Source organism: Carcharodon carcharias, chromosome 7 (assembly GCF_017639515.1).
Source record: "Carcharodon carcharias isolate sCarCar2 chromosome 7, sCarCar2.pri, whole genome shotgun sequence".
Classification (NCBI taxonomy): domain Eukaryota; kingdom Metazoa; phylum Chordata; class Chondrichthyes; order Lamniformes; family Lamnidae; genus Carcharodon; species Carcharodon carcharias.
This window is the reverse complement of record NC_054473.1, coordinates 110,193,915-110,207,421: the sequence shown is the minus strand read 5'-3', so window position 1 is coordinate 110,207,421 and position 13,507 is coordinate 110,193,915. Positions and strand designations below refer to the sequence as shown.

The 13,507-nt window shown below is 44.0% G+C and overlaps 1 protein-coding gene across 4 annotated transcripts in view; it reads right to left on the bottom strand.

The window, feature by feature from the left end:
* Nucleotides 1-528: 528 nt before the first annotated feature.
* LOC121279952 (L-fucose kinase) overlaps nucleotides 529-13,507 on the bottom strand; it is a 392,301-nt gene continuing 379,322 nt past the window's right edge. For 3 of the 4 annotated variants that reach the window (XM_041191553.1, XM_041191550.1, XM_041191552.1), the window contains 3 exons: nucleotides 10,232-10,331; nucleotides 4,061-4,284; nucleotides 529-1,548 (listed from right to left, as the gene is read on the bottom strand). In XM_041191553.1, coding sequence (XP_041047487.1) covers nucleotides 1,465-1,548; nucleotides 4,061-4,284; nucleotides 10,232-10,331 — 408 coding nt within the window. In that variant the 3' untranslated portion in view covers nucleotides 529-1,464. Of the gene's footprint in view, nucleotides 1,549-4,060; nucleotides 4,285-10,231; nucleotides 10,332-13,507 lie in introns of those variants that run through there. The other variant, XM_041191554.1, reaches the window with a different exon arrangement.

Below are 13,507 nucleotides of genomic sequence, written 5' to 3'. Positions count from 1 at the left end.
ACAATGGCAGCGTGAATACGAAGTTGGCTGAAAGACAGGAAACAGAGTAGTGATGAATACAAACAAAAAAACTGCGGATGCTGGAAATCCAAAACAAAAACAGAATTACCTGGAAAAACTCAGCAGGTCTGGCAGCATCGGCGGAGAAGAAAAGAGTTGACGTTTCGAGTCCTCATGACCCTTCGACAGAACTTCGACAGTTCTGTCGAAGGGTCATGAGGGCTCGAAACGTCAACTCTTTTCTTCTCCGCCGATGCTGCCAGACCTGCTGAGTTTTTCCAGGTAATTCTGTTTTTGTATTGATGAATGGTTATTTTACTTGATGTGGCAAGCTTCTGTCCATGTAAATCCCTTGATACTGGGAAGAGCTTTTAAATTTTCCTAAAAAAGGAAATAGCTTTTGTTTTAATAAAAAAGGCATTTGAACAATTTTAAATTATTGCTTAGGGAGTGTGAGAGCTAGCATCATATTAAGTTCTGCTCTGCTAACAGTATCATCTCACTATCAAAAGAAATCTTCAGTCAATAGGTGATCAAACCACTTTATTTGGTCATTTTAATTGTGCCACAATTATCACAGTCTCAGTAGATAATCATCAATCCCACAGAACAATACTAAGGCCACTTGGCCCATTGTGCTTGTGCTGGCTCTTCTGCAAGAGCAATACAATACTAATCCCAGTGGCCTTCATAACAGATAATGAAAGAATAAAAACTTGCATTTATATAGTGCCTTTCACGATCCACAGATGTCTCAAAATGCTTTACAGCCAATGAAGCACTTTTGAAGTGTAGCCAATTTTTTTAATGTCGGAAATGCAGCAGGCAATTTGCACACAGCAAGCTCCCACAAACAGTGATTTGATAATAACCAGATTATCTGCTTTTATGTGTGATATATGTGATTCCAGTCTCACATCAATGTGGATGACTCTTAACTTCCCTTTGTTGTTTGCTTAGGCCACTTCAATGTTATATCCGACCAGGGCAACTAGGGATGGGCAATTAATGCTGACCCTGCCTGTGATGCCCAATGAATAATAGTAACGAAAAAGTTCTAATTTCCCACACCCTTCCAAAGAAAAGCAACTGACTAAAAAAATTTCAAAGTACCACCATAGGCAGCAACCTAATCATGGAGTGTGAATCAATCACTCAGACATCATTCTGTCAATCGCAATATCATCTGAATTTTTGAGGAATTAATTGTTACATGTCAATGCCAATGTGATTTGATGCCTGTAATACTGGAATCATTTGGATCCACTTGGCTTCACAAAAATAAACTTTACTGTCAAAGAAGTTAATACCAAAATGATTCGAAATTCTCTTAAATGTTATCATTATACCCAGTGATTCCTCTCTGATTTATCCGCATTAATCCAAGGTTTGTGCATGATTCTGGTTTAACCAAATGTTATTTCATCAGGCAGGAGCTGGCGTGTTAAATAATCCGTGTAGGATTCATTCTCCTTCTGTTTCACTGAGACGCACAGCGATTCCAGTCTCGTCTACTTCCACCTCATGGACATTGAAGTTCCCCAAACCCTGTAAGAAGGTCAGAATTCAGATCTGTTATAACCTTGCACTCATCTTCCCAACACTAGACTAATAGCTCCCTGGAGAGAACTGGGATTTTGGCCGGGATGAGATAGGGAACTTGACACAAAGTCTGGTATTTCTCTTGCCAAAGATAAACATTCACTGAGACCCTTCTTAACCTCAATGATAATTGGCTGGAGAGCAGGAGGAGGTGGAGAAACACAGGTTATTTTATAAAGACAGGCTTTGGCATTTATGTAATGTTTTAGAAATTTCCGGGCAACCATTCAAATGTATCAGTATGAAAGGGTGAGGAGCGGACCGCACTGGAAATTAAGGGTGTCACCAATTAACAGAGCGGGTCAAGAGAGCTCCTAAAAGATGGGAAATTACCTTTTCTATTAACTACACAGGGAGATGCTCCCCCTGCACTTCCAGCTCTGTTTTACAGGCAATGCCCGTATCAATTCCATAGGATCATGAGGAGGCCATTCAGCCCCTCAAGTCTGTTCCACCATTTAATGAGATCATGAACAATCTGTATCTTAGCTCCATTTACACATCTTGGTTCCATGACCTTTAATTCTCTGACCCCAAAAAAATCTTTCAGTCTGTTTTGAAATATACAATTGACTCCCAGCATCAACAGATTTTTTGGGGGATCAAAACAGAACGTGCTGGAAAAACTCAGCAGGTCTGTCAGCATCTGTGGTGAAACAGAGTTAACGTTTTGAGTCGAATAAGACACAAGAAGAGTCAGTTCTGATTCGACTCGAAACGTTAACTCTGTTTCTTTCTACACAGACACTGACACACACCTGCTGAGTTTTTCCAGCACTTTCTGTTTTGACTTCAGGTTTCCAGCATCTGCAGTATTTTAGGGGGGATAGAGTACCAGATTTCCGCTTTTGTTTTGTGAAGAAATGCTTTCTGATTATTACCCCTGAACAGTTTAGCTCTAATTTTAAGGTTATGACCATTTGTTCTGGACTCACTTGCCAGAGGAAATCATTTCTCTCCATCCACTCTATCAACCCATAATTGCAATTTGATCACCCCACAATTACCCCTCAATGCTCTATACTCAAGGCAATACAAGTCTAGTCTCGCCCTTATACTTTAACCTTTTTAGCTCCAGTATCATTGGTGAATTTCTGCTGCCCCATCCATGTTGTCTTTGCCCTACAGGAAGGTGGTGAAGTCAGGAGTCATGTTTCCCTGCCAGCAACAGGGAGAATATTTCCAATTTACACCATCTATCAGCCAACTGAAGAGAGGAATTACAGGGGTCGAGGATTGGGAAAGGAACTTTAAAGTGACTATAAAAGGTTCAAGAATCATAGATTGCCTCAACGGCTCAGTGGTAAAGACATCACCTGATGTGGTACTGAGTCATTCAAAGCAGACTATTCCAGATTATGCTGAGTTAAGTGGTCTATCCAAGATAGCAGCAGGGAGACTAGGGAAGAGGAAAAGTTGACCAGGGTTCCACTCCTGCCACTATCCAGTCATTGGAAGTGCAACATTTCTGAATGGTCAGTTGAGGACAAGTTCGGGCTCAGCTGTGATGCCACTCACAGTTGAGGAGCCTGCCAACTTGTACCTTGGAGTTTGCGCATGACTTGGACAAGGTACTAGATCTGTAGACCTTCAGAGCTGTCTCCAGCCAGGGCCCATGCCTTCAGGAGCAAAAAAAATCTAATACCTTCCTTTGTTTGGGCAGTTGGGGATCTGAATGTACAGAAACCATCACCACTGCAGATATTCAGCAAACTAAGTTACAGAGAATCTCCATGGATAAACTGTTGCTTGTTTGGTATAGAGGGGCCAGACTCTCCATGGAGGGACAGACCCACATTATCCAAGCTGCAAATTGTGTAAAGACTAAGGTTAATGGACGCCTAGTGTGCACAGGGGTACTGCTGGAGTTTAAACAGTTTACTAGAACATGGCACTAAAGCTTGCTAGCGCTTGGTCAGTTATCAGGAGACAAGTAGGAAGAATCCTATTCCCCTGCAGTGACAGGTCTGCCACCAGGTCTCATTAGTGAGGCAGACTGGGGCTTAGCAGTGTCCTGGTCTGACTTGGGTATGGGATATCACTGGGGAGAGGGAAAAACCCACACATTAAAAGAAAACAGTAGATGTATCTTCAACAATGGCATTCCCAAAGCCTTGGGGTGAAATTGATCTACTTCAATGAAAAATCAGGCTGGGTAGTAAATTAGGCTCCCGATTTGCTGGAGCCCATTTTGCACCAATGGCAAAAATTAATTTCACTCTCTCCCTTATATCCCACAATATCTACAATCTTTCTCATCAAAGTATATGTGGATTGGGTTTAGATCACCCTACTGTAAATGGTCACATCAAAATTCCTGCACTCTGAATCCCAACATCTTAGCATTGGGAATGTGTGACTGAATTCTCAAAAGATTGAAGTATTTTGGGATTCTACTATGATCGGAGCTTATTGGGAAACAGAGATACAAGTGATGGTGCAATGTGGGAGGGTCTACCTCACTCGCTTTCAGTATCCTCTCGAGTGCCTCTTTCTGTCGAGGTTTCTTGGTCAGGAGGTAAAGGAAGCCACCACCACCCGCCCCAGCCAAGCTCTGCCCGTGTACGTGGGGGCGTAGGACTGCCATTATCTGTCGGACGGCAGATGGCTCACATCCAGGAGCCATGTACTTCTTCTGCTGCCAATAGGTGTTCAGGCACTGGCCAATCTGGGAGAGGTCACCTGTCAAATGCACAGATTATTCATTTTAAATTACACATTTTCTCTCCGTCTTCGACAGGCATGCAAATAGTAAAATGGTAGTGAAGGAGAGATGGGGCCTTTAGGAACCAAAGAGGAGATTTACGCAGAGGGCATAGCTGAGGGAATAAATTAATATGTTGTATCTATTCTTAACAAGGAATAAGATACAGCTAAAGTCATAGTGAAAGAGGAGATAGTTGAGGCACAGAATAGGCTGAAAGTTGATAGAGGCATTAAGACAGTGCTTAAAGTTGATATATCTCCAGGGTTGGATGGGATGCATTCAGAGGAAACTGAGGGATGTAGGAGTGGAAATTATGAAGGAATGGCCATAATCTTCCAATCCTTCTTAGATACAGGGATGGTGCCAGAGAACTTGAGACTTGCAAAAGTGCACCTTTTTTCAACAAGGGTATTAAAGATAAGCCCAGCAACTAAAGGCTAGTCAGTTTAGCCTTGGTGGTGGGAAAGCTTTTAACAACAATTATCTGGGACAAAGTTAAATGCCAATTGGATGAATGTGGGTTAATTAAGGAAAGCTGGTATTGAATTCTTTAAGTAGTATTTAACTAACTTGATTGAGTTTTTTGACAAGGTGACAGACTGGGTTGATCAGGGTAATGCTATTGATGTGGTGTACATGGACTTCCAAAAGGCATTTGATAAAGTTCCACATAACAGGCTTGTCAGTAAAGTTAAAACCCATGAAGTAAAAGGAACAGTGGTAGCATGGATTTGAAATTTGCTGAATGATAGGAAATAGTGTTTAGATAACCCTGTTTAAAGCGTGTTCTAATAGCCTGTTTTGTTTTAGCACGGTTTGTAAATAACTAATGTAAATTACCTGAATAATGCTGCCTCCATTTTCGTTTTAGTGTGGTTACTGCACATGCTCATTTTGCTTTTGTAAACACACTTGTTTGTTCACTATCCCGACCTCCTTGCTCCCAACTGCTTGCTCCCTCCCACTTGCTGCCTCTCTCACCGCCTTGCTCGCTCCTTCTTGTTTGCCTCCCCTTTCCTGATCCTTTGTTCCTTCTCACTCGCTGCCCCTCTTCCGACCCCCTCACTCACTGCTTCCTTCTCCCAACCCCTCATTTCATCCCACTCACCTCTTTGTTCTACCGATCCCTGCTCACTGCTTCCTTTAACTGAGCCCCTCACTCCTTCCCACTCGCTGCTTCCCTTTCCTTACCCCTTTGCTTGATGCTTCCCTGCCTGACTCCCTCCCACTTGCTGCCCCCTCTCCTCTTCGCTTCTCCCTCCCGCTCACCTCTTTCTCCTCCCAGCCCTCTCGATCTCCGCTTCCTTCAACTGACCTCGCTCCATCCCCCTCACCGTTCCTCTTGCCACTTCCCTCTCCCAATCCTGTCGCAGCCCTACTTTCAAAACCCAAAACCAAACGTCCACTGTTAGATGTGATTCCATGATTGGGCAATACTTGTTGAACAATCCTGAGTGCATTAATAGCTACACTAACAACCAATTTAAGATAATCAGTCGAGCTCGTAACGTAGTTGCCTACTTGCTGCCTCCTCCCCTCTCGCTGTGAGGGCTCAGGAGAGGGGTGACAAGAAGGAAGCAGTGAAGGGGTTGGGAGAGGATCAGGAGAAGGAAGCGACAAGAGGGAGGGAGCGAGTGTCGGTGAGCAGGAGTCAGAAGTGGCAAGTTAGAGTTACTGAGTTAGTAAGAGTTATTAATTAGTAAGAGGATTTTCAGGCCAGTTAGGTTCACGGTAGCCAATAGTTTTTAATGTAAACATTACAGGTCAGGAATGTAACGCACCCTTATTACATGGTTTCTTATGGGAAAGTAATTTTTGTTTAGCACTGCGCCCTTTAGGAACAGATTAGGAGGGTTAAACCAGGGTTTAGCCATAGTGGTGACCAATTTTTTTTAGACTGGAGACAGGTATGCTGTGGGGTTCCCTAGGGGTCATACTAAGTCCAATTATTTTCTTTATCTATATTGAACATGAACTTGGAAGTATTGTGAACTGTGAGGAGGATAGAGAAGACTTCAAAAGGACACAGACGGGCTGGTGGAGTGGCTGGACATGTGACAGATGAAATTTAGTGGAGAAGTGTGAAGTGACACATTTTGATGCAAGAACGTGGAAAGGCAATATAACATAAAGGGTACAATTCTAAAAGGTGTGCAGGAGTAGACGGACTCCGGGGTTTATGTGCACAAATTGTGGAAGGTGGAAGGACAAGTTGAGAAACTAGATAATAAGGCATACTGGATCCTGGGCCTAATAAGCAGAGGCATACAGTACAAATGCAAGGGAGTTATAGTGAACCTTTAGAAAACACTGATCGACCTCTATACTGATTTGTCTAATTCTGGGCACTGCACTTTTGGAAGGATATGAAGGCACTGGAGAGGGTGCAGAAAAGATTTATGAAAGATCTTCCAGGGATGAGAGACTTCAGTTTCCTGGATAGATTGGAGAAGCTGGGGATTGTTTTCCTTAGAGAAGAGAAGGCTGAGAGGAGATTTGATTGAGATGTTCAAAATCATGAGGGGTCTGGACAGAGTAGAGAGAGGGAGATACTATTCCCATTAGCGGAAGCATCAAGAACCAGAGGACACTGATTGGCAAAAGAACCAAAGGCAACGTGAGGAAAAACATTTTTACGCAATGAGTGTTTAGGATCTGGAATGCACTGTCTCAGAGTGTGTTTGGTGGGGGAGGGTGTCAGTGGGGAGAGAAGATTCAACTGTGGCTTTCAAAAGGGAATTGGATAATTATCTGAAGGGATAAAATCTGTGCGGCTGCAGGGAAAGGGCAGGGGAGCAGGACTAACTGAATTGCTCTTGCAGAGAGCCAGCATAGAAATGACAGGCTGAATGGCCTCCATCTGTACTGTAACCATTCTATGAGTTTAATGATTCTTCCTCTCCTATAGCTGCTGACCCTAGCTGCATTTAAAAGAAAATTATGTAGCACTTCTTATATCCTCAGAACATCCTGAAGCACTTCACAGTTACTGAGGTACTACCGAAGTGTCACTACTGTTGTAGTCTCAGAAAACACAGCAGTTTGCACCCAGCAAGATTCAACAAACAGCAATGAGATAAATGTTTTGGGATATTGCTTGCAGGATAAATGTTCAGCAGGACACCGGTAAGCTCCTAGAAATAGTGATATGGGACCTTTTACATCCACCCAGCCTCAGTTTAATGTCTCATCCAAAAGACAGCATCTCTCCCACAGTACTCCCTCAGTCCTGTATCAGTCTATATGATGTGCTCAAGTCTCTGGAATGGGGCTTGAGCCTGTGATCTGCTGCCAGGAAGCCAAGGCTGACACCAGCATAAACTGTAGTAACAATGGCAATTGCACACTGAGCCCCATTGATAGCTTAATCTGGGGTAAAGTCACTGGCCCATAGCGACACGAAGCCGTGAAGACCAGAGGTTCAGTTATGGATACCCAGGCACAGGCTAGCCACCTGTATCTTACCCAAGTGGCCATTCTTCATTTCTGAGCACAAGTAGGAAGTATCAGGCAGTCTGTTGACCTACAGAGTCGTGGTTGGAACTTGTCCTTAACAAATGACCATGCACACATTTTCCAGCAGGGGTCAGTGAAGAGCAATTAGGCAAAAAAAAACAATAAATTTATTTAGTTTGGGAAACAAAGACCAGTTGTAGCTCCAATCAGTCTACTCTTGGTAACTGTCATGAAGCTATTAATGTTTATCAGGTTTTGGAAAGTATTTTTCTTTTAAAATAAAGGTTTAGTCTGTGGGTGTGTCTTAATTGGATTAAAGCCAACTAGTCTGGATGTTTTGATGTGTACTAGTTTGAGATATAAGAGAGATAGCGTGCATTTGCATTTTTTGAATAGAGCATTCAAGAAGTGGGGTGAAAATGATACCTATCTAGCAGCTACCAAGCAATATGTTTATATTACTAATAAAATTGGTACTGTGAAAGAGGTTTTATTGTTAGAGAGGTTTCGTTCAGAGGTTGTTCATGCAATGAGAATTTACATTCAATGGGCAATGGTAGGTATAACAAGACAACCATTTTAGGTGTGTAGAGCAGAGGCAATGTGAGATCAAAAGTCAGCTGTAAGCCTCCAACTGGCTCCACAGGAACCAAAGTGAAAAAAACCTCACTTTGAATTCGTAAAGTGAAAATGCTTTGCTTGGTGTTTGGTTAAGTCTATGGGTTGCTGTTGCCTTAATGGAGATTAGTTTGGGAATTTGTTAAAAGTTATGATAGTAGCAATTTGAAGCCATGTGTATATATATTTTAACCTATGTAAATTAATAAAATGTTTCATTTAATTTAATGTAGAACCTTGAGAACTGGTGGTCTGATTTCTGAATTTAGAGTCTCATCTCAAACATAACATTTAAAATTATAGGTTATGACAATTGTTTAAAGTTTCCCTCTGGGATTTCTAAATAACTCCGGTTTACCAACTGCATCGATCATAACATTCATTCAAAGTGGGTTTTTAAAAATTATTCAATAGTTTCAATTGAACAAGATAAGTGACAATGGCAAAGTGGGAATCCAGTGCAAAAGAGGAATAGAACCATCAATTAATTTGAATTGAGAGCACTTAATGAAGGCTGAAAGACTACTGTCTGGGCTAAATTAGCAGAACCAGAGTCTGAATCTAACCCAGCCCAGTTCAGAGTCTGAAATTAACCCAGCCCAGCCAGGAGACTGAATCTAACCCAGTCCACATCACAGCCTGAATCTAACCCAGTCCAGGCCAGTGTCTGAATCTAACCTACTCCAGACCAGTGACTGAATCTAACCCAGTCCACATCAGAGTCTGAATCTAACACAATCCAGGCCAGAGTCTGAATCTAATCCAGTCCAGGCCAGAATATGAATCTAACCTACTCCAGACCAGCGACTGAATCCAACCCAGTCCACATCAGAGTCTGAATCTAACACAATCCAGACCAGAGTCTGAATCTAACCCAATCCAGGCCAGAATTTGAATCTAACGCAGTCCAGGCCAGAGTCTGAACCTAACCTAGCCCAGGCCAGAGTCTGAATCTAACCCACTCCAGGTCAGAGTCTGAATCTAACCCAGCCCAGGCCAGAGACTGAAGCTAACCCAGTCCAGGTTGGAGTCTGAATCCGTTTTTTTATTATTCTTTCACTGGGTGTGGATGTAGCTGCCTTTATTGACCATCCTTAATTGTCCTCAAAAAGGTGGTGGTGAGCCACCTTCTTGAACTGCTGCAGGCCATGTTGCACAGGTACACTCACAGTGCTGTCAGGGAGAAGTTCCATGATTTTGACCCTGCCACAGTGAAGGAATGGCAATGTCAGGATGGTGTGTGGCTTGGATGGGAAGTTGCAGGTGGTGGTGTTCCCATTTGGCTGCTGCCCTTGTGTTTCAAGGTGGTAGAGGTTGTGGGTTTGGAAGGTGTTGTTGAAGGAGCCTGGTAAGTTGCAGCAGTGCATCTTGTAGATTGTACACACTGCTGCCACTGTGTTTGGTGGTGGAGGGAGTGAATGCTGAAGGTGGAGGGAGTGAATGCTGAAAGTGATAGGTCGGCTGCCAGTCAAGCGGGCTGCTTGGTCCTGGATGGTGTTAAACTACTTGAATGTTGTTGGAGCTGCACTCATCCAGACAAGTGGAGAGTATTCCATCACACTCCTGACTTGAGCGTTGTAGATGGTGTGAAGGCTTTGGGGAGTCAGGCGGTGAGTTACTTGCCGCAGAATTACTCACCCAGGCCCGAGACTGAATCTACCCCAGTCCAGGTCGGAGATTAAATCAGGGACATCCTGGTCTGTGTAATTTAGTATCACTGTGGGAAGTGGCTTTATCTGGAATCTTGCCTTCAGCTTTCTGGTCTGTACTACACAAGGTAGTGCCTTTCCCACAGGGAAAGTCAGTGATTGTGCAGATGGCAGCTGGTCCTTCTGCAGCCTTGCTTACCTTTGAGAAAAGCTTGGGCACATTCCTCTGTGTTCCTGACCAATGCATCAGCGTTCTCCACAATACTAGGCAGTCTAGCGTACCAATTCCTCAGCACATCCTGCAAAACAACCAAAACAGTTTCAGGAACTGGGATCAGTACTTCTTTCTGATTGCTCGCTTCCAATGGTCTAATAGCAGGAGCTGTTCACTGACTTCTGCTGATGCCACTCGCTCACTGGTGACTGGAAGCTGTGAGTATCCAGTCAACCTTCTTTCCAACTTCCTCTGTCTGAGAAAAGCGTTCCAGTGGAACTTCCTCAACAAAATGTTTTATCTCTTCACCAGATATGGCTGATGCACAGAAGGTCAGCATTTAATGCTTATTCCTAATTGCCCTTGAGAAGGTGGTGGTGAGCTGTTTTCTTGAACCGCTGCAGTGTAGGTACATGCACAGTGCTGTTAGAAAGGGAATTCCAGAATTTTGACCCAGCGACAGTGAAGGAACGGCGATATAGTTCCGAGTCAGGATGGTGAGTGGCTTGGAGGGGAACTTGCAAGTGGTTGTGTTCCCATTTGTCTGCTGTCCTTGTACCTCCTAGGTGGTGGAGGTCAGGGGTCTGGAAGGTGCTGTCAAAGGAGGCGTGCAAGTTGCTGCAGTGCATCTTGTAGATGGTGCTCACTGCTGCTACTGTGTGTCAGTGGTGGAGGAAATGAATGTTGAGGGTGGTGGATGGCGTTTCAATCAAGTGGGCTACTTTGTCTTGAATAGTGCTGAGCTTCTTGAGAGTTGTTGGAGCTGTACTCATGCAGGGAAATGGACAGTATTCTATCACACTCCTGATTTGTGCCATGTAGATGCTGGACAGGCTTTGGGGAATCAGAAGGCGAGTTACTCACCACAAAATCTCCAGCCTCTGAAGTAACTCCAACCAGGAGAAAGTTTTGCCTGGATTCCCATCAACTTCAATTTTGCTAGGGTCCTATATGTCACACTTGGTCAAATGCTACCTTGATGTTAAGGACAGTCACACCCATCTCACCTCTGGAATTCAGCTCTTTTGTCCCTGTTTGGACCAACGCTGCAATCAGGTGGTCCTGATGGAAATCAAGCTGAGCATCAGCGAGCAGGTTATTAGTGAGTAAGTGCCACTTGATAAGATTGTCGGCCACATTTTCCATCACTTTGCTGCTGATTGACAGTAGACTGATGGGTTGGTAACTGGTCGGGTTGGATTTGTCCTACTTTTTGTGGACAGGACATACCTGGACAATTTTCCACGTTGTAGAGTAAATGCCAGTGTTGTAGCTGTACTGGAACAGCTTGGCTAGGGGTGCAGCTTGTTCTGGAGCACAATTCTTCAGTACTATTGCCGGAATATTGTCAGGGCCCATAGCCTTTGCAGCATCCAGCCGCTTCTTGATATCATATGGAGTGAATCGAATTGGCTGAAGACTGGCATCTGTGATGTTGGGGACCTCCATTGATCATCCACTTAGCACTTCTGGCTGAAGACTGTTGCAAATGCTTTATCTTTATCTTTTGCACTGACGTGTTGGGTTCTGAATACTTATGCAGCCTCTTCCTCCAGTTAGTTGTTTAATTGTCCACCACCATTCATGACTAATGTGACAGAAGTTTGACCTGATCAGTTTGTTGTGTGATCGCTCAGCTAAGTTTATAGCACACTGCTTCTGTTATTTAGCATGCATGTCCTGTTGTAGTTTCATCAGGTTGGCACCTCATTTTTAGGTATGCTTGGTGCTGCTCCTGATATGCCCTCCTATGCTCCTCTTTGAATCAGGGTTGATCTCTTGGCTTGGTGGTAATGGATATGCCAGACTGTGAAATTACAGATTGCGGTTGGATACAATTCTGCTGCTGCTGATGGCCCACTATGTCTCATGGGTGCCCAGTTTTAAGTTGTTTTTCTGTATCTATTCCTATAAGCACGGCGGTCATGACCCACAAAACTCTATCATCTCCACAAGGACTGTGCAGTCCTACAAATACTGTCATGGACAGATGCCTGTGTGACAGGTTGATCAATGAGGCCTTGGTCATGTCTGCTTTTCTCTCTTGTTGGTTCTCTCATCACCTGCTGCAGATATCACAGTCTGGCAGATATGTCCTTCAGGACTTGGCCAGCTCGATCAGAAGTGGTGCAATGAGCCAGTCTTGGGCATTGAAGTGCCCCACCCAAAGTACATTCTGTGTCCTTGTTTCTGCTATCTTGTTCAACATGGAAGAGCACCGATTCATCAGTTGAGAGGTGGTAGGTTGTAATCAAGAGCAGGTTGCCCATGTTTGACCTGGTGTCATGAAACTTCATGGGGTCTGGAGTACATGACTCCCAGGGCCATTCCTCCCTGAGTGAATACCACTGGATGCAGGAGGAGTCTTGGACCTTGGCTGCAAGGTATGATTTGGTGAGTATGATTATGTCAGGCTATTGCTTAACTAGTCTGTGGGACAGCTTCCCCATTTTTGGCACAAATCCTCTGACATTAGTGAGGAGGATTTGCAGGGTCTGGTTGTGCGTTTGTCATGTTCAAGTGCCCAGTTCAATGCTGGGTGCTCCGTCTGGTTTATTCTCATTGCTTTTCAAAGCTATTTTGATACAACTGAACGATTTGCTTGGTCACTTCAGAGGCAGTTAAGAATTACCCACATTGCTGTTGGACTAGAGTCACATATAGGTCAGACTGGGTAAGGATGCCAGATTTCCTTCCCGAAAGGATATTACTGAACCTGATGGGTTTTTAGACAATTACCATTACTGATACTAGCTATTTTTTAATAATCTAGATGTATTAAATTAACTAAATTTAAATTTTGTGGTGGGATTTTAACTCATGAGCTGAATTTTACGCTGATTGGGCGGGTGCGCACCCGACTCGATTGGGCGTGAAATCGTGTGAGATCACGTTGGGCGAGCATCCCGACATCATCCCGCACTCGTGCGATATTGCGGTCCGCAGATGGGTGCGGGTGTCGGAGCCACGCCCACCATCAATTAAAAGGGCACTTAAGGCCATTAAAAAGGCAATTGACCAAGATTTCACGTCGCCTGTGTGATTTTGCGCTCGTCACACGGGCAAAATGGGCAGGCAGGAAGCTGGCATTTTGTAAAACCTCATCCACGGGCGGGATAAAAAGGGTCAGCAGCATTGCCAGTGTGAGTAATGAGGAGTTTTGGTGATAGTTTGCTGCTGATTGCTTATTGGTACTTGCAGCTTCATCTCTGTTTGGGGCTTCATTGTTAACATTTCCAGGCCGCACGTGAGGACTTATTG